The sequence below is a fragment of the Caretta caretta genome, chromosome 24 (assembly GCF_965140235.1).
Source record: "Caretta caretta isolate rCarCar2 chromosome 24, rCarCar1.hap1, whole genome shotgun sequence".
Lineage (NCBI taxonomy): Eukaryota > Metazoa > Chordata > Testudines > Cheloniidae > Caretta > Caretta caretta.
Window position 1 is genome coordinate 3454700 of NC_134229.1, and position 25895 is coordinate 3480594.

At 46.9% G+C, this 25895-nt stretch overlaps 1 protein-coding gene across 1 annotated transcript in view; it reads right to left on the minus strand.

Annotated features, from left to right (window-relative positions):
• COPA (coat protein complex I subunit alpha) overlaps positions 1-25895 on the minus strand; it is a 33661-nt gene that overhangs the window by 5536 nt on the left and 2230 nt on the right. Inside the window, exons 5-25 of the mRNA XM_048828950.2 lie at positions 24993-25069; positions 23697-23806; positions 18686-18795; positions 17758-17857; positions 16937-17072; positions 14857-14939; positions 13363-13513; positions 12753-12819; positions 12316-12391; positions 10151-10233; positions 8908-9047; positions 7659-7744; positions 6188-6326; positions 5119-5281; positions 4871-5017; positions 3806-3995; positions 3453-3548; positions 2481-2569; positions 2120-2243; positions 479-568; positions 273-382 (exon numbers count right to left, since the gene is read on the minus strand). Of these exons, the coding sequence (XP_048684907.1) occupies positions 273-382; positions 479-568; positions 2120-2243; positions 2481-2569; positions 3453-3548; positions 3806-3995; positions 4871-5017; positions 5119-5281; positions 6188-6326; positions 7659-7744; positions 8908-9047; positions 10151-10233; positions 12316-12391; positions 12753-12819; positions 13363-13513; positions 14857-14939; positions 16937-17072; positions 17758-17857; positions 18686-18795; positions 23697-23806; positions 24993-25069 (2367 nt within the window). The remainder of the gene's footprint in view (positions 1-272; positions 383-478; positions 569-2119; positions 2244-2480; positions 2570-3452; positions 3549-3805; positions 3996-4870; positions 5018-5118; positions 5282-6187; positions 6327-7658; positions 7745-8907; positions 9048-10150; positions 10234-12315; positions 12392-12752; positions 12820-13362; positions 13514-14856; positions 14940-16936; positions 17073-17757; positions 17858-18685; positions 18796-23696; positions 23807-24992; positions 25070-25895) is intronic.

A 25895-nucleotide genomic window follows, 5' to 3' on the forward strand; every position in this document is an offset into this window, starting at 1 on the left:
TGATACAGTAGCTCAAGAGTGTGAGCTGCCCCATACATCACAATGGGGCATTGGGTTTCACAGCTAATGACAACAATTGAACCACTGACATTAACCCTTTCCCTGCTGATCACTTCAGCAGAAACATCCCACCCAGATCATGTTAGCATGGCCTCTAATTATTCTCCTTGCTTTCCCAGCGCCCATCCCTCTTTCTTAAGGGCTGCTGCAACTTCGCTACTTAAGGCTCCTGACTCCTTCCAAGGTCACCTCCTGATCCCACAGCTCCCTACCAGTTCAGGGGGAAGGTCCAAATCCTCTTCAACTTCCCATCCGCCTCCTTCCTCCTGTCCTTTACCAAGGGCTTCATCTCCAAAGCCTTCCCCGGCATCCACAAAGCCATCTGCACGTTGCAACAGAACTAGAGTCAGAACGTGCTGGAGAGGAGAGACACTATCTACACACTCCCCTGCATTAAGGGCTGCTCATGTGTTCTCACCTTCATCCAGCTGCAGCTCAGCATCCTCTCCCCAGCCTTCAGTGCCAACCGTGTCAATATCAATATCAGCAGCCAATGCCCCTCCTTTGCCTAGGGAAAGGGACAGGATTCACTCATTCACCCCCCTTCAACAGGGTCAGATATTGGAAAGAACAGGCATTAGGGTGGCCCATCACAGCCCAGCTCCTATTGTCACAGATCTGTGCCACGTTAAAGGCCAAAGTCATTTGAAGCATAGGTGAATTGCATCCAGGGGATTTCCTGGGAATGGTTTAAATGTCATCTTTAATGGGGTAACAGCCTGCACCAGAAACCCGTGAGAAGCTGGATGTTTAACAGCTGGGCTGCTGGAGTCACGAGAGGGAATTAAAGCATGTCTAGCCCAGCACAGAGTCGGTTCTGTTGTGATTAATTGGGCCTACAAATTTACCCTGATGATGAAAGTTAGTAAGACGTCACAATAACCTATCACAGCAAATGTTGATGGGAAATGGTGCAATAGCCAGACAGACAGACAGACTGAAGAAGGCCAAACAAAAAAGGCATCCTGATAGATTTCCTGGGCTGCGTTAAGATCACGCCTGATAAACAAGAACAGAGCGAGACCCGAAATTAATCAAAATTGGTGCGTCGGAAACGAGGCCTAAAGGGTGGACAAAATAATGAAGGAACGGGCTATTCCACCATTGCTCCCTTCTGGGGTCCTGACAAAAGACGACTTTGGGAGGAAAGCTACTACCACAGTGCTGGCTGGCTGAAAGCTGAGAGAAGGTGAAGGAGGGACCCGGATCCTCTCTGTGCTAATCCTGAGAGACGTCTTGACCAGACCAGGCCAGAGAGTGAGCCCGATGACACTGCCACCCTCTAAATCCCAAAGACCACCTGGGATGGGAAACTTTCTCTTCCCCTCCACGAATACATCCTTTCCCTACCTTATTTCTTCTCTTTTCCATCTCTCTCCTTTCTCTTTCGGTCTGATAAGAATCTGGCTTAGCTGGCCAAGACTGCATATTTTGCAGCACTGCTGTAAGCTTGTGACCAGAGAAGCCACTAAAAGCAATGCCTAAACAGCCCCATGCTGATACAAGTTTGCTGGATCTCAGAGGGACTAATAAGACCATGTGCTATTCCTATGTCCTTCCAGCAGCAAGGCTGCAAGTCAATGTCAATACTAGCGATAAATGCTGCATTTTCTATCTTTGCTGTTCTACTCTCCCCCCTCGGGTGTGTGTTTTTGTCTTGTCTTTTAGGAACCAGGATCAGACTTTAACAGCAGCAACAAGGACAACTTCTCTTTTCCCCAAAAGTACAGTTTATTACCATCTTTAACACCATCTCAGAGACTGTCAAATGGAGTTTCTTTCTAAAACCTCTCTCCAGCTAAGGGGAAAGGGAACAAGGAATGTTAGAATGAACCCTGTTCATTTCCAAGGCTTTAACTCATTTGCTTCTTTTCTGAATCTTTAATACAAAGTTAAAAGAATTTTTAATAACGTGCCTGCCACAGCACTGTATAGCAAACCCCAGACCTTGTTTAACCCCGTTTACTATTGGACAGTGACTGTGTCCTGTTCACACCTTTGACTATTTGGGCCCATTCCATCTACATTAATACAACAGTTCCCAAGTACGCAATGCTACCTTTGCTAGCAATTGTTCCTTCAAAGAATCCCTTGGAGACAGTGAGCAATGGCCAGTTAGTGTCCAGAGGCATGATGGCAGCAGGGGGCTGGAGCAGCTTTGCATTGGGGTCAATGTCTGGAATCTGAAAAGAGAGAAATCCATAACTACAGACCATGGAAAGAAAACCCTCGGCTTAGCCTCCCCTCCATGTAATGCAAGGTGCTGGTCTCGGCCCTGGCTGGAGAGGGGGCTCTTCCTTCAGGGAGGGTGTCAACTAATGCCTCGACCCCATCAGCCCCAGTGCTAACTCCCACTGCTATCCTCTCCTCTTCCGGGTGGAGCCTGTGACCAAGCAGGAAGCAATAGATGATCAACTAACCGTTTCCTTTTCTGGGTCAAACGTCTCCTTCAGACTCTCGGCTTCTTCATCCAAGCCATGGGTTGCAGCGGTGAGATAGGCCAGGGACTCTGAAAAGGCACATAACACATATGGCAGATGGATCCATCATCTGCAGGGCCCTGCGTAAATCATCTTTCTTCCTTATTTTTAGAAATGTCATGACAGTGTAAACGTAAAGTATTGAATTTCACGGAGTTTGCATGGAATGAATATTACAAGCAAGTTTAGTCAATTTCAAGAAAAACATCTTTAGAAGACCACGGTTTGGGGGCATGGTCACAGATTCTGTGCCCTCTGTGAAATCATGATTCACACAAGACACTCAAAATGTGGCAGACACTCCATATACCATACACATGCACTGCTTGGAAGGACAGGGGACTTCCTGTACCAGGTCTCTAGACTTGCTGAGATGAAAGTAAGACTGGCAGCATATACAGGGGCCCTTCAGCCCCCATAGGCAGCACAGGAGGGGGTTGTGGGATCAAGGAAGAAGGATGGACTGTTTTCTAGTGATCAAAGCAGGCGATCAGGAGTCCCAGGACTATTGGTAGCTCTGTCACTAATTGTTGTGAGACTTTAGATAATGCACTTCCCGGCTCTGTGCCTTAGTTTCTCTGTCTGAAAAGTGAGGGTGATAATGCTGAGCTGCCTTCAGGGGGCACTGCGAGGGTTAACATTTGGAAAACACTGAGAAACTTGGCTGAAAAGCAGATGGGGAAAGTGTGATCCAACAATCCCAAACGAACAGGTGAAGTGCATCCATACAGTGGGGTCACACCCAGCCACGATGCAGCAGCTAAACCTCTTCCTGGCCCCCCTTTAGCTGTGGTTCTGGACAATTAAGTGGGAGGCAAAGCAGAGATGCAGGAGTTGACATTTATTGGATCTTTCCTGCTGTCCCGCAACCCACAGGGCAGCAGCATAAGATGCTGGTGCTGCGATACTCACTCTGCCCGCAGTTCTTCAGGATCCTCACCCTCTCTGCTACATCTCCGAGGTACAGGGCATTCTGATAGTGGCCACTCATGTCTTTACGGATCTCAGCTAAACCAGAGGACAAGACAGAAACAGTCACCACTCCTCTGTAGTTCTCAGCCTCCTCTACGAGCTGTCCCTGCTCCCCTCTCTCAGGTGTAACTTGGCTCCATTATTAATTATTATTCTTTATTTGTATTGCAACAACATCTAGGAACCCCCCCTCATGAACCAGGATCCCACTGTGCTAGGCGCTGTACGAACACAACAAAAAGACCGCCACTGCCTCGAGGGGCTAACGTTCTAACCCCCCTCCCGGGACTCACCTATCTTCATCATCTTGCGGAGCTTCTCCAGGTTGCCCGTGATGAGGTACAGGAAGGAGAGCCTGTCGAAGTTCTTGGTGCGCTGGTAACACATCTCCACGATCTGATGGTTTCCCTGCAGCAAGGCCACCTCCCCCAGCTTCTCCCAACAATTCTTGTCATCCAGAGCCTTGGCTGCCTCCAGAGCGATCTAAGAGAACACAGCAGACATGGGCACAGATGGAAGGAGGGTCCAGCAGATGCTGGCCTGGGACTCTGGAGACCTGGGCTCAGCTCCCTGCTCCGCCTAAGATGTTGTGTGTGACCTTGGGCAAGTCTCTCTGTGCCTCAGTTCCCATCTGTACAATAGGAATAACAGCACTGCCCTACCTCACAAAAGGTGTTATGAGGATACATTAAGGACAGACTCTGAGACTCTCAGATACCTGTGACAGCTTTTCCCTACAGCTCTGATCCAGCTGCATTATAAGGAAATAAAGCAGACACATCTCTGTCCTGGCCCACTCCCCACACGTGGACTTTACCATCACTCTCAACCACAGCTCCAAACTGAGTTGCAATCTGATCTTGGTTCCTCTTCAGGAACTCCATATGGTCTGTGCCTCCAATCACATCCTCATCTAGCTAAGTCCACTGCGGATCCACAGGCCCACCAAACCTTGTGCCCAAGAGTGGGGCCCTCCAGTTATGTCACATTAAATGGATTTCTAACACTCTTCTTTAGTATAGAGGTGCAGCTTTGGGAAATGACAGGGCCCATCACGCACTGCTCCAAGCAACCTTCTATTCAGATTAAGATGCGCCATCGCCCGCAGGGAGCTTTAGACCCTGGGGGCTGGCATCTAAGTGTTAATGATGAGGGCCAGCAGAGGCCTCAGGGTACAATTTCAGAGGCTGTGCCTGGACCGCAGGACCTTTACTGCACCACCACAAGTTATCCAGAATGCAGATGAGCCTTTCCCCAAGACCACACCACACAACCTGCCATCTGCACCGGCAGCATTTGAGAGAGAGGTACCATGCAGATACCCCCCTTCCCTGCCCCAGTGCAGGCTGGCCTCTCACCTCGATATTGCCACACTCCAGTGCCAGGCTGAAGCGGGTCTTCTCATCCTTTACGAAATGCAGCGCCACCTCGGGGTAGCCCTTCTTCTGCAGGTAGGCGATGATGGACTGGCCCACCAGCTTGGCGTTCCTCACCATGTGCAACACCTGGAAGGGAGGCAGCCAGGCAGAGGAATTGAGAATACCACATGGAAGGCATTATCCTATGGCACCAGGTCGTGGAAAGATGCCATGCCCTGGCCCCTCACCTCATCATACTTCCTATTGATCAGCGCCAGCTTGAACTTGAACTCCGTGGGGTCGATGGTGAGGACCCTGGGTCGGCATTCCCTGTCTAGACAGTACACGTTGTTCCCCTTCACGCGGGTGACATAGATAGGCAGGTCCAGAGTGCGGATGATTCCGTGATCCCTACACCAGGAGACAACATATTTGTACGTTACCCAGCATGACTCATTCTAACATCATGCGCCTCTCTGACCAGGTCCATTAGCTTGGGAGAAGCTACAGACTCACATACCTCTGTATATGGCCTTGCCACTAGCGTGGGTTATATAACAGCAAGCCCCAGTCTAGGGAACAGGCCACCACAAGGCCGGTGTCAACAAGAAAGAATCAAAAGGTGCAGCTGAGCACCCACAGGCCTCGCTGCAGGACTGCCTCACTCTACAGATCGCAGAACTGACTTTGAATCCAGTGTTGGGGAGAGGAAATACCGAGCAAATTCCTATTCTGCCTGAAAAGCTATTTGGGCTCCTGCAAGCTAACGAAGTAGTGAGCTAGCCCTTATTTGATAGCTCCGACTGCTAGGGCGTGAGCGGATATGATCGAGGCAACTGACTTTTGCACGGTGGCTTCAATAAACTCCACCTCCATAAAAGCACAAGAGGGGAGACTGAGGAGAGATTTTTAGCAGCGGTTTTGAGAGGGAGAGCTGATGCAGTGGGAGGGAGAGGCTGTTCCCAACAGAAAGCTGTTGGTGCCCAAAGTGAGCAGAGCCAGGTTCCAGTAGCTTGTTCTCGATGGTGGGGGTTGCAGAGCAGGCTCTTGCATCCACCCTGGGGAGCTGCGTGGAAGAACAGAGGGAGGGTCCCCCGGTGGTTGTTCCTGACAGCAAGAGGTGCAGAGGAGAAGGCTTGCATACCCAGAGCGAGCAGATATTGCCAAGGCTCAGAAGTTCAGCAGCTGAGGTGCAGCCCAATCTCGAATCAAGCCCAGCCACATTTGGCGAGGGGGTAGCGCCAAGGACAGGTCCTTCAGAGAGCGGATTCAAGACACTCCCCCTGGACTCCTGAGCCCTGCAGGCAGCAGACTCACCCTGTGGTGACAGCGTATTTGATGTGGTTGCTGGTGGTGTAGATGAAGACACCACTCTCATCCCAGGCACCGCTCTTGACACGGATATTCTCATGGATGTTACACAGGGACTCTAGCTTCCGGTTGCAGATCATGATGGCTGGAGAGGAGGAGGAGGAGGAGGAGGAGGAAGTCCAGAAAACCGTAAGTGTTAGGATATAGATATTCAGGCCTGTCTGTAAAGGCCTATACTCTAAGAATTTAGGTGTATTCTTATCACTTGGCTCGTGATAGAGGTATAAAAGAAAGAATCAAAACCACTGTCTGCCAGTGTAAGGGCCTTCTCTTACTGTGACAGTTTGTGGCCCTGTGCTTAGGCTCAGGCCTTTGGCTAAGCAGCAGAGGCAGCCATAAGCTGGGAAGCGAACAGTCACATCCTCACATTCCAAACTAGTCACATTGAAATAAGGTGCTATTGGGCTGTTAGGCACTATCAGGACAGGATTGTATTCCTCTCACCTCCAGAGAAAGGGAAGTGCCTAGAAAATGTAAAAGGAAACTTAGTTTGATAGCATCCTGTCTGGCAAGAACTCACTTATCAATAGCTGGGATGTGAAATCCTCACTTCTGTATTGTTTTGTCATTATAGTTCCCACTTTGCTGTTGTTTGTCTGTATAATCTCTGTCTGGTTCTGTGATTGTTCCTGTCTGCTGTATAATTAATTTTGCTGGGTGTAAACTAATTGAGGTGGTGGGATATAATTGGTTACATAATCATGTTACAATATGTTAGGATTGGTTAGTTAAATTTCAGGAAAATGATTTTGGTTAAGGTATAGCTAAGCAGAACTCAAGTTTTACTATATAATCTGTAGTCAATGAGGAAGTGACTGGGGGTGGGTGGGGGTGGGCATGTGGGTGTGTGAGATGGGAACAGGGAATGGGGGTAAGAAAATTGGAATCATGTTTTGCTAAAGGGGGAAATGGGAACAGGGAATGGGAGTAAGGAAGTTGGAATCATGTTTGGCTAAGGGCAGGAATGGGAACAGGGACACAGGTGTAAGGCTCTGTGGTGTCAGAGCTGGGAAGGAGGATACTAAGGAAGGAAACTGGAATCATGCTTGCTGGAAGTTCACCCCAATAAACATCGAATTGTTTGCACCTTTGGACTTCGTATTGTTGCTCTCTGTTCATGCGAGAAGGACCAGGGAAGTAAGTGGGTGAAGGAATAAGCCCCCTAACAGTAAGGGTTACAAAATTCCTGCTCATTGTGTCTGCCTCAGAGGGCCTGTCTAGACAGCAAATCACTGCACAGCAAAGCAGGGTGTGAATCTACCGCGCACCAGCTGGCGATGCCATAACCTCCCGCATGGGCATTGCTACAGCACACTAGGCCCCGGAGTGCAGCTTGGTGTACTAAAGAGCACACAGCTGAGACAGGCAGAGCTGCTGAGAACCCTACATGGGCGTAAGTAGGAAAAAGGTACCTTACCATGCTTAGCCAGCAGAGCCACATGGGACATGTCAGCTGACCAGATGACATACTTCACCTTGGAGATCTTCACGGAAGCCTGGGTTCTGTAGGGGGGAGACGGGATTACCGTAAGGGCCTCTTGCAGGGAGACTGTCACCATATTCCTCACCAACTAAAAGAGCTATGTTATCTCTATTGACTCCCACTCCCAAGAACTCTGGGGCTTGATTGTCAGATACCCTAAGGCCCCTTTACACCATCCTGGCACTGTAAAGTGGCATTAAAGTGAGCCTAAATGAAATTTACACTGACAGACTAGTGTGAAGGGGCCATAGCGTATCGGAGAATTGCGTCCTCTGGAGTTTATCCTAGCCAGGAGAAGGCCTCCGAAAGCAACACAGGCTGAGATATGTAAAGTGACAACTTACTTTAAGTCCAAAATTCAGATTTTATTTTCAGAGGCAGATTTTACAGAACAAGGAAAGTGTTTCCCATGCAACTTTCGTTTCAGTACAACTTGACACAAGCCATCTCACGGTGCTAGAAACCCAGAGGCACCAGTCCTGGGACAGTGTACGAGAACGAGGAAGTGAAACGAACCAAGCTAGTTTTAAAGCACAACACTGAGTGAAATTCAAAGTAAATCTATTTGTAAATGCTTCAGTATTATTAATCTGGGATTCTAAAGTCACTGGTAGTATGCAAGGATGTTTAAAAGGCATAGTTTGTATATCAGCAGGGTCCTTTAAAAACTGAACCAGACGCAGCAACACTGACAAATATACTGTAGTGATCAATCCTGCACTGGATTAGGGATTTGGCCAGATGCAGGGCCTCGGTCTCTATTATCCTCTACCTCGCATGATCAGTACAAAGTGCTACCACATTCTGAGGTGGCAACATTTCACGCTCACGGTGAACTAGTGCAAATGATGTCACAAGGTGCAAGGCAACAGAGAGTCAGGGCCTGACCTACACCAATGAGTCTTTCCCTTTGCCAGTCTCTATGATTTTGTAGTTGTAGCGATAGATGGGGAGACATGCCCATTTTCTCCTGTGAAAGGTGACAATGCCTGCAGAACAAATTGCACCATTGCTACGTTTATATTTCGCTCCTCATAACAGCTGTTAGCTGTGATTTGGATCAATCTGACACAGCTTGCAGCTGACACTAGGTTTTGGAGCGTATTAATAGCCATGGCCTGTCCCCAAAAGGCACACACTGGCAGGAACAACATGAAATCTCTCCCAGCAGGTGGGACCTTACCGTTTCTGTTGCACATCAAAGAGGGTGATCGAGTCTGCATCCCTCAGTAACAGGTTCCCAGTGCCAGCGTAGAAAATCTCATCACAGTTCGGGACCTGCACTTTCTTGGTAATCTCATTCTTCAGGTTCTTGATTAGGATCTGTCGTGCAGGGAGGGGGAAAAATCAAGAGAGAGAGTTAGATAGGAAGAACCAAAAGATTTCCCTGCCAGAATGAAAATCAAGTCTAAACACCAAATTTCTCTCTTCACTGTATTAAAAGAGAATATTTGGGGAAGAGTTGTCTAGCACTTGCAGAAGAAGTCTGGAAGAGGGCCAGAGGAGATTTCTCTTCCCCTAGTAGAAGCCAGGAGGGTCTGGAGTGGGAGCAAGGGGGAAAAAATGGAGATCCTTCTTCGTTACAACAGCAAAGTGGTTTGTTTGTTGAATGGGGAAAGGAAGTGTTCAAATGTATCGACACTTAGTATCTAGAGGCCCAATGAAAAACGGAGCCTACAAACCATGAACAATGGTCCATATGCTGGTAGGGATCCTACCCAACCTCCACTTTGACAGGGTGGAGAGGAGCTGTTTTTTCTGTTCTCATGGTGCCGTACCAGGGGAAGGGAGAAAACATCACACCCTCCATATCTCTTTGGCAAGTGAAGGTCAACCTTCTGGTAAGATTTCCAAGCACTGTCCGTGAGAGGGTGTATGGGTAGAGAAGATACAGTGGAGAAAAAGTAGAGAGCTCAGTGTAGGGAAAGAAACAGAAATAAAGGGTTGGAGGAAGAGAGGAAGTAGTAGACAGTGAAGAGGCCAATCCAAGGAAAGAAATCAGAGAATGAAGCCAGGAAGGAAGGAAGAACAAAACTAAGAGATGTAGCAAGCTTTCAATGTCTACTCACCAAAAGTAGCTTGATAATACAACTAAACACAACAGAAACTAAATAGTATACAACTATTTTATTTAAATTGCAAGAGGTGTGCATGACAGTGTAAGTATTTTCACCGTGGCTAGCTGGTGTTGGTGAACATTAAAAAATAAGAAAGGACAAAAACTATTTTCATTAATTTAAATTTCATTTCTATATTAAGCTTCCTTTTTTACCTAACTGCAGAGCCAGATCTTCCTGACAGCGCCCCCCCAATACATTTGAACTGACAACAATTTGATTAGTTGTTTCTGTCTCTCCCACTCCATGCACACACACTTTCAAATGACAAAACACAGTTAAACAGACCCTGATGAGCGTGGCCCTTACCGAATGCATGCGATCCAGGACTGCAAAGCGGTTGCGAGCTACCCACACAGCTGTCAGCCCAGAGGAACGCTTCCCTTCTGGGGCTGGGAAGAGCAAAACACAGGCAGCGAATAAAACCTCTGGCAGGCTCGTACGGCAACACATTAGTCAGTCTTGTTTGATTCCATCTTGGCTGAGTTGGATCAGCTGCTTCCTACTAACTCAAATTTAACCTGAGGCTATTCACAAGATTCATTTCCTCCCCCACCACCCTTTCAGATCTCAGCATGGCCAGCGCCAGCCCTTCTCTCTAGCCAAGGGCCAAGATAAGTGGGTGCCTTCACAGCCAACACCACTGCCTGGCGGAGAAGCAGGCCATCCTGGGTGACAGCACATTCGATCAAACTAACGAGCAGAGCCTCACTGGCCAAACAAACTGAGAGCAGCAAGGGTCCCGGCTTCAACGTAAGCCCCCCTGCCGGGGCTACCCGGCATAACAAGCTGGAGGAGAATGAATGCACTTTCCCTAGCGTGCAGCTGCTCCCTCGGTTTTAAAATGCTAATATGAACACAGTGCTGCGCGTATCACACGGGAATGGAGAGAACTGTACCACAGGACCCGTTGCAGATGTAGCGAAGGCTTCTGCAGCAGTAATACGGGTGGTGTGTGCTAAGGGGTGGGGGAATAGATAAGCCCGGGAGAGACCTGCTGCAGTTACAGTAAAATAAAGTGATTGTCCTACTCTTGGGCTCCCAGACTCTTTCCTCGTCACCACCCCACTACTCATGACAGTTGCGCGTTAAGGGAGATGCGCTAAGGATATCGGAGATCCAGACAGTCACAAGAGTCAATGAGACCTTACCAATCATGCTTGTGACAGATCAGTGCCCCAATGAGGGGAAAAGGGGATCAAGTCTCTTGTACTCCACATTGTAAGTTCTTGTAGTTAAAAACACAAGGCTGGAGACCCGGATACTATGTCCAGCTCAGACAGGGTCTTTTCTGTGTGAACGATGGTCATATGGCTTTCCCTGAGTTTACACATCTTTAAAGCCAGATTATTACTGGCCTCTCTAATTGGTTCATGTCCAAGGAACTTCCCTCATTAATGTTCATCATATAGAGATGCTCAGGTAGAAGGTGCTTGAAACATTCCTGTTACCCTACATATTTTCTTTACGATAGAAGGTTGTGTAATGATCTCCTCTGTGGCTGTTCATTTTCTTCCTTGGCCCAAAAGTCCAGATTTATTGACTTGGCTTTTCTCTGGATTTTGGGTGCCCAATTGGAGACACCTTTAAAAGGGCTTCGTTTTCAGAAAGCACTGAGTATTTGCCCTCTGAAAAATTAAGCTCTTTAAAGGGGTCTCAACGTCACATGCCCAAACCCACTAGTCAATTTTGAAACTTTCAACCGAAATATGTGAAGTATAATCTGTACTGTTCAATATAGTTAACATATATTAAGGGACTAAAAAAGACCCCTCTTTGCTTCCCATCTCTGAGATATACCAGCTGACTTTCGTGCCAGAGACAGTTCTCTCCATTAGACCTGCATAAACCAGTAAAGTTACTAATGAGTGAGCTGGATTCTAGTCTGCCTCATACATCACCCCCAACATTGCCAGCTAAGTACTCATCCTAGAATCTTTACTGCCATGACGACAGAGGCAGGAAGAATCCAGCTGGAGTTTCAGATCCCAAGTGGAAGAAAAAAAATGAATTATGTTTTGACTTGTAAATTGAGCAAATCTGATCTGGAATTTGCAGAGCGAGAATATGAATACTGGGCCCCAGCAGTGTCACTTTTACAGCCGCTTTTCAGACTATAAACCCACTTTGAATACAACGTATCTGGGTGAAATCCATCTCCACTGACAAGGCAGGGAAGCTGCCTGCTGTGTCGAAAGAGAAAATGGAAATGTCCTAATAATTGAATTATAAAATATATATTTGCAGCTGTAAAGTTTGGGATGAACATGAATTTTTCAAGTCAATGTACCACGTGATATAGTAAGCAGGAAGGCCTGCCAAATGACGCACACTACAGGAGCTACAGGAAACGTAGGGAGAGAGTGCAACAAAGACTTGGAGAACAGAAGCTTTTTTACAATGGGATAGAGAAGGTGGGGGCAGGACTGAAGAAAGGGAGACTAACAAAAAAATGCAACACATTAAACGCCTACCATCAGGGTTCTGGGAGTCTGCGTCCTTTGGGATGGTGTACAGGTCATAGGTGCTGTTCTCCAGGTTACTGGCTCTCTATAGAGGGAAAAAGATATATATACACACACACATATATATATATACACACACACACGGCGCGCATGCACCGTCTACTCATTCTTCCCTCTACAGAGAGAATTTAGTTGCAAAGAATAGTGGGAAGAAGTCATCTCCCTTGAATGTTGTCCAGGATACCAAGGTGATGGGCACCCTTTTGTGTTTATGGGAGACGGTGAGATCCTTAGCTGGAAAACTCCACACAAACCAGTCTCCTGCCCAGGTTCCCAGTGATGGGACTGTTCTGTAAGATGGAGGCTAACTAGTGTTAGTTCTAACAAACCCTGAAGACATCATTCACACCCCCGCCGGTCCAGCTTCCCTTTCGGGGCTGGCTTACCGTGCAGAGCAGGACAGCATTCTCAGCTGGGTTGTAAGACATGTTGAACACTGGGAACTTGGAACCACTGAAGAAGAGACACAAAGATAAGAGAAAGCGAACAATGGTTCACGCCCCTGTGGGATGGTGCTTGGTTTGTTGCTGATGTCCCAGACTGCATCTTCCTGGGATACCACAGATGCCTGAAGGGCCCAAGACAAGTCAATTCCTGCCTGTTTCCCAGCCCCGCAACACTCATGGCACAGTTCTCAGTCATTGGCCTCTGCTGACAGAGACAATTAGCATTAATGGTGACAGTGATTTACATGAAGGACACCTCACCCCACAAGGAACTGGACTGAGATCCATCACTCTCGTCACAGAGGTCACCGAATGGCCATTACCAATTTCGGAACAGCCTAGAAGTTCGAGGCTCTATAGTCTGTTATCTACTCCCCAAGCCCAGTATCAAAGGTTACGTTTGCATTTGACTGAACAATCAATTTGAAATCAACCTGAGGGGAAGGAGGAAGACAGCGCAGCTTGCGTATCTGCAATGGATTAACCGGGAGCTCAGGGCAGCGGCGTTTATCTGAGCGCCAGAACTGCCCCGGCACCCGGGCCCCCTCACCTTCTCAGCTGCATGACAGCAACGTCTTTGGAGCTGTTGAAGTCGAGTTGGCGCAGGAAACGGTCCTTCACGTAATACAGCATGTTCCCATGCACCGCATAGGCAGGCCGCTCACGCTCCAGCTTGAACACGATCATGCCGCCATCGTGGCCTGGGAAAAGAAAGACAGGAATCACTGCTGGCCACCACAATTCAATCCAGATGGGGCAGGGACTAGCTGTGCCTATTTGAAGAGATGGTTGGCCCCATCTTCCTTCCTTTACATTAACCAGTCAAGCCAGGCCCCTGGCCTCCTCCCTGGGGACTATTCAGCACAGGGCACGTCTCCATAATAGGATCCCAGACACAGGGGTTTAGGTGACTCCATCTCCTGTGGCTATAAGGGTCGGGGCATGGTAAGACTGGTGGATTTTATTTGTATTACAGTAGTCCCCAGAGGGCTCAGTAAGGGATCAGGGCCCCATTGTTCTAAGGGCTAATCACATTCACAGAGTAAGAGACAAGCTCCACACCAAGGAGCTTATAACCTTGGGTTCTGCCTAGAACCATATCCCCAGTTACATCCATTCAGAATGTCAGTGCAAAGCTCATTTCCCCATCCCTTTGCTTTGACCACATCACCCCTCTCTCCACAGCCCTCTGCTGGCTCCCCCTTCTCTACTGGGAACATAAGCTACATGACTTTGCTTTTGAGGCCCTTCATGGCTTATCCCCAATCCGACTATCATCCCTCATATGCTATTGAAATGTTGACTCCTGCCTCCGATCAGCTCATGCTGCCCACCTCCATCACCCACTTGTTAAGTTTTCAAACAAGAACCTTTGTGCTCTCTCACGTGCCTGCCCTTGTCCTTGAGAGGAGCTTGCTGTAAACACATGCAAAACTCCCTCATGACACACCTTCACATCCCTCCTTAAAACTCTCCTTTACCTGACACCTATAAAAAACGTTGGTTAGTCCGCTGGTTTTTGAGACCACTGCCTGTCAAGCCAACCAATATTATTTCCATGTACTCCACCATCTGTCTGTACCCACTTGTCGTCTCCTGTCGTCTCTCTTACACTGTAAGCTCTCTGGGGCAGGGACTATCTTTGCTCTGTGCACACCACCTAGCACCCTGGGGTCCTGCTCCATGACTGGGACACCTAGACACTATGGCCATGGTTCTCAACCTATTTACCATTGTGGGCCGCATAGGCAGCTCTCTCTGTGTTGTGTGAGCTGGATCCACACACTATTTATACTACCTATATGGCCCTGAGAATGTCACATGGGCTGCAGCTGTGTGCTGATTGGGCCACAGGTTGAGAACCACTGCACTATGGGAATATCAATCAGAAGCATTTTAGCTCCTCCTGTACTTTTTCTCTAGGGTAAACCAGACCATATAAAAGAGCATCTAACCCACGAACAGGGCTCTGATATGGGCCAACGGACCCCATAACCCCTTCCCCGCATCACAACCTGCCAGAACCTGGAAGGATTACTTTTACCTGCAGCAAAGAGATTGAGGTTGGGGTGAGCAGCCAACACCCAAAAGCGATCGTGATCTCGGCGGAAGGTCTGGACGCCCGTGCTGGGTAGGGGAACAAGAAGCAAAATGAAGCAGAAGCCTTGCAGTAAATACCAGTTTGCAAAAGAAGACTTGGAGCCTAAAGGTCCAGAATGTATGTGGCACTCCCTGGGGGAGCGTGACCCTAGGCAGCCCTGTATTCACACCCCTACACACTACAGCAGGAATATCTGTACAGACTACGCCTGGTGAGGTGGTATCTGAACCCTAATAACATGCTGGTCATTAGTATCATTGCAAAATGCATGTGTTAACAGTACATGTGAAGTTATGAATTCCCTCTGGATGATATTACTAGAATATGTTTAAGACCAAGAGGCTAGCCTAGGGAAAAGTGGTAAACCAGTCTGTCCTGGACAAAGGAATATGGGTTTACCTCACTTTACATATTACCATTAAACAAAGCCATGGAGCTAAACCAGCCGTGCTTATCCTGATCCTGAACTTGAGAGACAAAGAATTAACATTGCTCCTGAATCCAAGACAGACACAGAGGACAATCCCCAGGATGCCTTCCTGACTTGCAAGACAAAGACATCTCTTGGGGGTAAAGTAACAGAAAAAAAAACTCCATCTTTAGCTTCCACCCTAAGAGACAAACAAACTAAGCGATTGGATCTCTGTGATGGGTCCTGGTCAGGTCGGCCAGTAAAAAGCTGAAAAGACAACTGGAGGTGAGAGAAACCATCTTGTACAAAGACTGTATCTTGCTATGCTAAAGTTTTAGTCTTTTTGATTAATGTTTTCACTTTTACTTGCTTGTAAGTATCTCTGCCTTTATCCCTTTCACTTGGCATCACTTAATCAGTGTTCTTCTGTTAATGAACTTGTTTTATTTTCACTATAAGCCAACTCAGTGCAGTGTTTGAAGGGAAAGGTGTATTTCATCCAGTTCAAGTAATAAGCTGTAACGTACTCACTCTTTAACAGAGCAGCAAACTTAAAATCTTCTGTGATTATTAGTGATAGGCACAGTGAATTGCAGAGAAACATCTCTGAAGAGCTCGGAGGCTGGAATTCACTGATTGTTACCTGCTAGGCAAGGTTTGGGCTGGGAGAGCCTTGAGTTTGCTGGTGAGGAAGACAAACTAGTGTGGCAGGGACCTGACACAGTCTAATCTCTAGCAAAGCTCCCTGTCTGCCTCAGCAAGAGGGAACAATGGCGCTCAGCTCTGGGTGCCCCCAGCAGTGTTACAGGGAGGCAGTAGTATCCAGTAGTTAGAACAGGGGACTGAGTGCTGGGACTTCTGAGTTCTCCGCCTTGCTCAGGAAGGAAGGATGTTCTAGGAATTACTCTGGGGAGTGGGGAATCACGACTCACAGGTACCATTCTCACCTCTACCACTGACTCACAGACACAGCAGACATGGGGCCTGATTCTCATTTACACTAAAGCCTCTTTAGATGTCAGAGCGGAGTCAAGGTTTCAGGGTAAACGAGCAGAGTCAAGGACTGACTTTTGTCCAAGTGATCATCAAGATTCACTGACCACAGATGTAGCACCCCAATAAGTCCACTCCAGTTTTAGAGGTATTTCTGCTTCCAACAACATTCCCTATTTTAAACACAGGGAATATTGCTTCATTGGTAACAGCTCTAAAACCAGAATTAACTTTTTAAGTGTGCCCATTGTACATATAAACCACTGCTTTGGCCTACTCAGTAGCTCTCTCAAGAGAGCGACACTCATCCAAATATAAAACCAATAAATACATTGCATACATTCAAATCATTTCCATCAGAGAGGTCACTAAACAAGCTGGCTCCTCTCACGACTGTTTCCAATCATTTACAAACCTAGTTTTCCTCCTTATACTTAATAGCTGTCTCACAGGGAAAAGGTGGGTTCATGCGTGTTTGAGACTATCTTTGCAAACACAGCAACTGATGTTTAAAGACTGCATTTGGTTTGGGGTTTTTTTGGGGTTTTCCCATAAAATGAGGACATTTAACAGGAATAACAGGCCCGTGAGAAGCCTAGCCAGTGGCAGAGCACTCACCGTTTAGACATATCCCAGACACGGATGCTCTTATCTTCTGAATTGCTGAGGATCAGCTCCTGCCGTGGGTGAAAGACAGCACAGGAGACATTGTTGTAGTGTCCACGGCAGGTGTCAACCTCCCAGGCCTTTGATTCTAACCAGAGTGGAAGAAAATGAGACAGGGTCACATTTAAAAGCTCTTGCTGTTCCTGAGCTATGAGTAGTGATATCAAATGTTCCATATCCTTCTCTGACTTATGCCTTTTCTCCAGCCCAATCTCTCTACTGTAGCTTCTGACCTGTACTGCAACTGAAGAAGCACAACTAACTGATACATAGACTAAAACACCCAAAAGTTGCTAAACTTTAGTTACATCTGAATCTCTCGGATAAGAAAGATCAGCTGAGGCAACTCTGATGACAGTCCCCAGATCGGAGCATGCAGGCGCTTTATTCTTGACGAAGGACCTTTGGCAACGGAATGAAATTCCTTCGTTGGTCGCTCAGCCTGAGTTTGACAGACCTCAGGGCACAAAGCTAGGCTCATCTCTTTACTCTAGCCTTTGCTTGAGGGTAGATGAGCTACAAGGGAAGCCTTATAAGGGTTGGCTGGAGAGTTGGGCTTTCCCCAGGTTGTTCCTCCAGTGCAATCTTTGGGCCTGGGGGCAGAGGATTTATACTTCCATGTTGCCTGTTTCAAGCACTTTCCAAGTGTACACATTCACACACAGGTTCACGTCACAGGCACGTTTATAAATAAACTTGGCTCCCACCACACTCTCCCCAGCCTGTTCCCTCTCTTCTCTCCCAAAGAGGTTCCTTTGGGGGCTGCTTCTTACCATTCATCCTCCAGATCTTCACCTGCCGATCATCAGCACCAGACACGATGAGAGGCATTGTGGGGTGGAAGGCAGCCCAGTTCACCCCACGATCGTGTCCCTGTGGGATGGGAGAAAGGGGTCTCACACCAAGCCTGGGGCTCCATGGGGTCAGCACACAGAGATGGAGCAGCCAGAAAAATTGCTCCAGCAAATAAGATACAACCTGCAGACTTCAGAATGACTCGTGAGGGTCTGCAGCTAGCTCCTGTTGTTTTCATTCTGGTGGACTGAACTTCATGGATGTGCCATGATGCTCATACTAGATGCTCACAGACCAAGGCTGCCCCTGTACTAGTAAACTCTGCAGATAGACTTCCCCACTCATGCCGGTAATGGTGGAAGCGGAAGATAGGACTCAGGTGGCTTTACAAGTGTGTTACCTACCCTTGAGGGGTAGTGAGATGACAAAGAGGAAGTGACGCACAAGATCCAAGCACACCACCCCTCCTCTTATCGCTTCCCCCAGTGGGGCTGCAACTGTGATCAATTACGGCAACATCTGCTAGGACAAATGTGGCCCAGTAGCAACAATGGAATCTCATTATCCCATCTTCACACAACTTGACTGGCTTTCCATTCTGTTCCGAATTGCTCTCCTTGGTAAAAACCCACAATGGATCTGATAACATTGCCATTTGTACCGCAGAAGAGTCTGGGTCCCCAGTCACGGATCACCATTGACTCTACCTTTTAGGTTTTAAGCTCTTTAGAATAAGGCATTCCTTATCCCCAAAGGAACATATGAATTTATAGAGCCGTATCAAGTCTCTTAGCTTCCTTCTCCCTTTGTTTCTCAAACCTGTTTTAGGATAATTTGTACAACAGGGGCTATCTTAAATAGAGCTGAATGAGCTATGCCACAAACACACATACACACACACAGTACCTCAAGAACATGTTTCACCACCGCATCTGTCGTCCCGAACAAATCCACTCCAGTAATTCCCCTGACATCCGACTCCACAGCTCCAGGAGACAGATTCTTCTTCCTTAGGCCTTCAAGAGGGAAGGAGAAGCAGGAGTGGAGGAAGCAAACACAAGGTTACCAGACAGTGTACTAACTCAGAGACATGTAAGTCAGTGCCCTCCTGTACTGTTCACAGGTGGAGAGAAGAAGGAATTTTGAAAAAGAGGAGAAGTGAGAGAAATATCAAGGATTCCCTTCCTCTTTCCCCAAAAACACAAGCTCAGACAAGATGCACAAAGATCAAACTTGGCAATAAAATGCTCCCAACAAGCAGCCATTTCTCAGCTCCCTGGGATTGATAAGCAAAGCTGCTGCATTGGAGGGACACTGTCACGCAGATTCCTTTCTCTCAATATTTAATTCCCAGTTTCAGCTTGGACCTTTAGGGGGCTTTCATCTATGCCAGTTTGATAGGTGCTCTCGCTGTCAGCTTTTGCTTGTTGACTTGGGCCATTTGTGTGGACATCTGAGTCAGTTGCAACTGATATACGGCCTCTTGAGTAGTCTTTAAGGTGACCAGGGATCTGCAAATTCTCCAAGGCACCAGGAATTGGGGAGAAATACAGCTCATCTGGAGGACACAGGTAAAGAGGAATCGCTTGATTTTTTTAGGAAGTGGTGACAACCCACAACTCTAACAAGTCTTCAGTGGTATCTCCAAATGTCAGGCCAGAATTCTTTGGCAACTTCTCCGATTGTTGTTACTGAACACACTCCAGTAAATTCAGTCCCAACATTCGATCAACCCCACCTTAAAATGGTTACAATGTGATGAGGGAATAGCCCCTAGATTCTAGATAGCTTTAAAATAGTCCACCACGACATGCTAAACCCAGGCTGACAGAACTTTCAACTTGTTGGGGGTTGCAGGTAGGATACTGTCCGGGAAGGGGCTATGCTGTGGAATTTGTTTCTGCCAGAGACCAGGCTGAGACACTTTAAGGTTATGACTCAAAGTGGAACTCTTCTGGTAAGTTTTTGTTGAAGAACCAAACAGACATGGCCCCAGCAGTGCACTCTAGGAAACAGAGTGGAATTTAAAGTGATTCCTGCAGGTTGTGAATGGGGTGTATAACTTTCTTCCAGTTCCTTAAGGGAACCAGTGTATTTCTAAATCTCTGCGGTGACAATTATAGGGACTGGCACCTTAGAAACAAACACCAGTATATATAAAACTCACAGTACTTTGTGTTGTGCAGTGGTATAACCTTTCCTTCCAGGGGCACAGTGACCATCACAGGGAACATTACCACTTTCCATTTATACAGTATGCCAAACAAAACGGAACAACATTAACTGCTCCCTCACCAGAAACTAAAATACCTGTACCAGGGAGAAATTGGATTGTGCATTGCCAGATGAAAGCCTAAGCTTAGGAGAAAAAAGGCTTGAGACTTTTAAACAAAGGAGTTACAAACAAACCTTTATACCAGACTTTTAAACAAAAAATACTTGAATGTGGGACCCAGACTTGAAACTGACTAGGAACAAAGTGAAACTGACTGAGTTGGCAGGGTCATTGTCCAAGGTGGGTGAAGAGCAAGAGAGGATCAGACAACATTGGGTTTGACAAGTCTTTTTTTTTTTAATTCTCACTTTTGATCTTCTCAGGTGTTAGTAACACAGGGGAGATTTAAGACAAGGGGATCTTAACAGTGCCCCTTTGACAAGATCTGTAAGATTTGTCTAACGAGAGTGGCCTGTTAAACAGTGAATCACGAGTAGGTGCGAACATTACACATATTGAATCTCAGATGCACACACAGAGGGTCCAAATGACAACGGGGAGCCAGACCCAGAGAAGGGGGGTGATAGACGCATAATTCAGAGAAACTATGGAAAGTGGAAACAGAGGATATTTCGAAGAACAGATACTTGAGCCTTCGACAGGCCAGTGGAATGGACTGAAACGACAGGTGAAAAATTTCTGGGTTGACTGCACAAATCCAGAAGGAAGGCAGGACACTTGCAGAATGTACCAGCTTCCTATGCGGCTCTGGGGAGGGGGCGAAGGAGAGAAGAGGGGCTGGGAGCAGCGTGATAGATATTAGACATTCTGAGGATAGCTGTTACGAAAGAGCGTGGGAAAGGAGCCTGCACTCAGCATGCCCAAGAGCATTCAAATAAAAGAGCAGATGTTAAGAGGGGTCACTGACAGTTCAGGAAAGAGATCTAGTGAAAAGGACCGGATCCTGACTACAACCTGACAGCTTGTGGGAGAAGGGGGAAGGAAGAGGAAGTTCCTGCAGCATCAGGAGGTTTCTAGGATCACTTTTCCAGAATGCAATGGCCAGAGCCACACAGAGGCATTGTAGCCAACTGGAAGCTCAAACAATGGACCGTGTTAGCTGCAAGGGCCCGGGGCATCTAGGCTGCGATCTCCTCCACTCTCCCAATCAAGGCTGCACATCAAGGGGCTGCCACCTACCCAAGGGAGAAACCAAGAAAAGGTTCTTGGGTTTTGACCAACCTCTTCATTCTGGTCTCATGAGCCTTCCTCCCCTTATAATCCATCAGCACTCACAGCATTAGCTCTGTGGTTGAAATAGTGCAGTACTGGAGGTGATGGGACAGTGTCTGTCAGCTGTCACTACACACTCACTAGGGGGCCTTGCAGTAATGTAGTCTGCCCCACAGTGCCCCCTTCTGGGACTCTTAGCATCACCTCTGATGTTCCCAGCCCCCAACAACCTGTGTTCCAGATCTCCTCAATAGCAGGATGCTGGATTACCAGCCAAACCCCTCAGGCTGACTCTCCCTGTTTGGAAACTAATCACCCAGCTCTACTGAACAAAGCCCTGAAAGCACAAGAAGATTCCAGGAAAGCAACAGACGTTAGCTCTTGAGATGGGAAAGAGAGTTAAAGGGAAGCTGTTTTATTTTACAGGACAAAAAAAAAAAAAAGCATCTTCCCATGCAGGTTAATGAGAAGAATCTTCCATCAGGATTAATGGTAACAGGGAGGCAGAACAGACAGGAGGTTATTTTGTAATAACGTTAGTGTCACAAGCAAGAGACTTCACTCCACAGTACATGGCAATGGCATTATGTCATGTCACAGCTTTTCATGCATTTTGATACAGCAACTAGAAGCCAGCTCACGCTGGTTACACTGACACTCGCTCTCAGGAGACCAGCAGAACAAGGACCCCTCAATTTTTAACTTGTGAATCTGTGTTGGAGAAAGATGCTAAATTGACAGCCATGGAGACAGAAGGCCTCTATCTACAGAATAAATACATCAATGCATCCCCCACACTGCCCTGGAGTGAGAGAGTTCAGTCTCCTTGGCCCACACATTCCTTGGCCTCTTTGCTGAGACTGCTAAGAAGGGTGAAAACTGTGCGATGATTAGGTCTCTGGACAATTTGCCACTAGGAGAGGGAACAAGACCCACCAATTCATTTCACTTAAATCAAACTACTAACATCCCTAATCCCTAGAGATGCTGAGAATCCATAACTCCCACCAAAGTCAATTGGGGTTGCAGGTACTCAGCATCACTCAGGATTGGTTTTTAGGTCACTTTCAATCCAGGCTGGACCCTTAATTTGCAAGGTGAACGTGCATCTCCACAACTGACAGCAGCCTGAATGCAACCAAGGCTGTTCCCAACAGACCTTTTGTGCTAGAGCCAAGCTACCAAGGTCAGAACTCAGATTTGGGGTGACCTTGCAAAAATCCCACCCACCCTTAGTTTGTTCTCCCACTAGCATTTTAGCCAGGTGATGATGATTTAATGTAGTTGCAACTAAATCAATAATTCAGCATCCATAGCAGAGTCTCTAAAACCCCCTCATCACAGATCAGCTGGAAAAAACTGTACCCTCTCCAAATCCATTTGGCTATAGGAACTCTGCTGAGAGCGTGTGTGGGTTGAATGCAGCAGTGAGGTTACAGGGAGAATGGATGTTAAGCTCCCCATGCTGGCAATAGAGAGGAGGGACAGGTTTTAAATATTCAGAGAGCCTGTCCCCAGCTCCTATTGTTGACACAGCTGGTCAAGTCTGAGCGTGTACTACGAACAGAGCAACTCACCCAGTCAAAACTGCAATGGTGGAAGTGACAGATGGGGTAAAGGGCCACAGCTCAAGTTCTAGAACACCTTACAATGCAGTAACACTGCTACCCTCCCTTCCCTCCGTTCGTCACTTATCTGTATCTCTAGCACTCGCTTCAACTTCTGTATGTAGCGTAGCCTTTCCTAGGGGGCCTTCAAGTGTTTTACCAACAGCCCTTAATTAACCCTCCCAATACATCCTGCAGAACAGATATAACTGTATGTGCAGACCACGGTGAGTCAGCAGTGGAGCCAGGGATAGTAACCAGGAGTCTTGACTTCCAGTTCCCTACTCTTGCCTCTAGGCCACACTCCATCTTTGTGAAAGGGATATCGATGGAGTAGCAGCCACTGTACTTAATGATCTCTTCTTCCATTTGCTGCTTAAGAACAGCTGGGCCAGCAAAAAATCAGCTCTGCTCCTTAGTCAACACAGAAGCCATTTCAGGGCTGTCCGAGAGAGAACAATTCATCTCCGGAACATTGCTGACTCTGGGAACAATGTTTCCCAAGGGATGAAGGTGTCCCACAGAACCCAAAACTGAGCCTGCCGCTTCTCTTTCCTGATGACAAAGGCAAAGCCGACCTGGTGACAGTAGTGTGTTCCTTCCTCAGAAGCAGTACTCCTCTCTCGCACAGCCTAGAGAATCCGAACAGGATGTCCAAGTGAGACTGCGGGGTGTAAATCACCATCAGTGGACACAGCTGTTATGCTCGGATGGCTTTTCTTTGTGGGTGGCTCAGACCCAACAGCTGCCTTTTTTCCTCCCCCGAGCTGAACTGGCTAGTTCTTTCCCCACTTGGCTTTCAACAATTGCAGTTTTGAACTGGGCCTTGTTGCTGGATACCCCCTCGACTTGGGCAGCTCACCAGAAATATCCCAAACGCGCACAGTCTGATCCAAGCTGGCGGACACCACCAGGTCCTCAGAGGGATGGAACTGGGAGCACATCACATAGTGGTTGTGTCCTGTCAGCACGCTGCAAGAAAGAGGACAGAAGACACCATTTCAATCAAGGAGGCAGCAATGCACAATCTGATCTGTACCAACATTTCAAAGCTGAATCTCGTAGGGAAGTTGGGGAGGTTGGTAAGGAGCAAAGCCATGAGAGGAGAATATTGGGGAGTATGGAGAAGGAAGGCAACTCAGCAGGGCAGAGAGGGAGGAATAAATAGGAAACATCACTTTGTAGGGGAGCATACAAGGGATAATATATATTGATATCTATAGCTATCCACATGAATAACTATCAACACCGATACACAGTTACTAAAAAACCAGGGAAATTCCCACACTAAATCTTTTGAAGATAGCTTAGTTTGCCAGATTGCATAGCCCACCAAAGTGAACCAACAAAAGGAAGAAAACGAGCAGAGAAGCCATTTCAAAAACCCTCCAAAACCCTCCTAAAATTCTTCTTGTCAAACTCATCCCTTCCACTGCACACAGTCCACATACCTCTGACACAAAACCAGGTACAATGCAATTTATGAAAGCCACACCAACCCTACATTAATTCTTGGAACACACAAGCAGTAAACACAACCAAAGTTCGAAGTCCTCCTTCAATATGGAGGAGGAGTCTGTTAAGAGAAACTCTTGAGTGGAGTTTTCATGGGATACTGAAGGACTTAACTGTTTATCTCAGATTTTGCATGCGTGGCTCCACACTCTAGCACATTTAACCCTAAAATAACTTTTGTTTACTTGGGAATGCTACTTAAAAATAGCCCAGCTCCTGAAATGAAGCCAATAAAGAGGGAACAGAGAAACCTAAGCTTTTTAAAAACAGCACTTTAACCACCATTTGCTGGAGATTACCTAGAGCTCTCTCTAAGGAAGGAATGGAGAAAAACTCTATTGCTAGCGTTATTTCATAACTGGAAACTACAGAGGAGGACATAACCCTGCACTGGCAAGAAGAATGAACTAGATGGGACTTCAGAAGTTATTTCTACCTCATTTCTAGAGTCGGTTTAATAAAAAAGAATAATTTTTTTTCTAAAATTGTTGGAAAAAGAATTTTTAAATTTTTCTTTGACATTTTAACAACGTTTTATTGAAAGACACAGAGTTCAGACTATTTTAACCCTCTGTTCATGTCTAAGGTTCAAGAAAACTCATGTTTCCCTAGTTATTATTTCTATAGCACCAGTAGTTTTTACCAAACACAGGTTCTGGACTGCCAGTTCCAAACCCGGATTGTCTGATCATCAGAAGCACTCAGGATCCAGGGGTATTCCTAAAAAAACATTTAATAATTAATATCTGAAACAAGTGTCTCAACCCTCATGTTTCCCTCCAAATGGTTTGCACGCAGCCAGAGATAACCATAGGATTTCTAGTTCATTGGGTCAGATGTCCCAGGCAAGAATTACAGCTCTACTGTAGAATCATTTCCCACATAAGAAAAAAGAGGGTACAGAAAGTGATGGTATGTTTGGTCCTATGTAGCGCACTCGATACAGCACTGATTATTTCTGCAAGTGTCCTGCAGGGCTCCGCCACACCTTGCTTTGCACACATACAGAGCTTCAGCATAGATGGGCAACAGAGGGGATTACCAGGGAAAAGACTGTAACCCATCACTCACAGAGAAGAAAGTTGATGGACTAAACCGCCTTCAAAGGCTGTTTTCCTGAGGGTGTCAAGATGTGTACTAGCATCTTCCTCACCAGAGGACTGATGTGTGCTTGTGCATGTTGCTGCTGCTCTTCCACTGAAAAACTTATTCTAATTGTTCTGGGAAAGTATCACTTCTACTATTTCAGACAGCAAGAGCGAGAAGTTAGCCAGCACAAAGAAGGAGACGCATAGCCCCATCTGTGCTCCAAATGCCAATGGAGGGAGAAAAAAAGCTTCCAGTGAGCTCTGCAACTGGAGGTACTAACTGTCTCCATGAATGATTTCATATTATAAGATCTTTGGGGAAGAAATCAGGCGTTCCTAGGTTTGTATAGCACCCAGTCCATTTTGTGCACTGTATGTCTGCAGGAAAGAGTCCTACTTAGGGAAGCCACAGAGATTCCTATAAAGCAATGTGGTGAGGTGCATATCAGTGAAGTTTC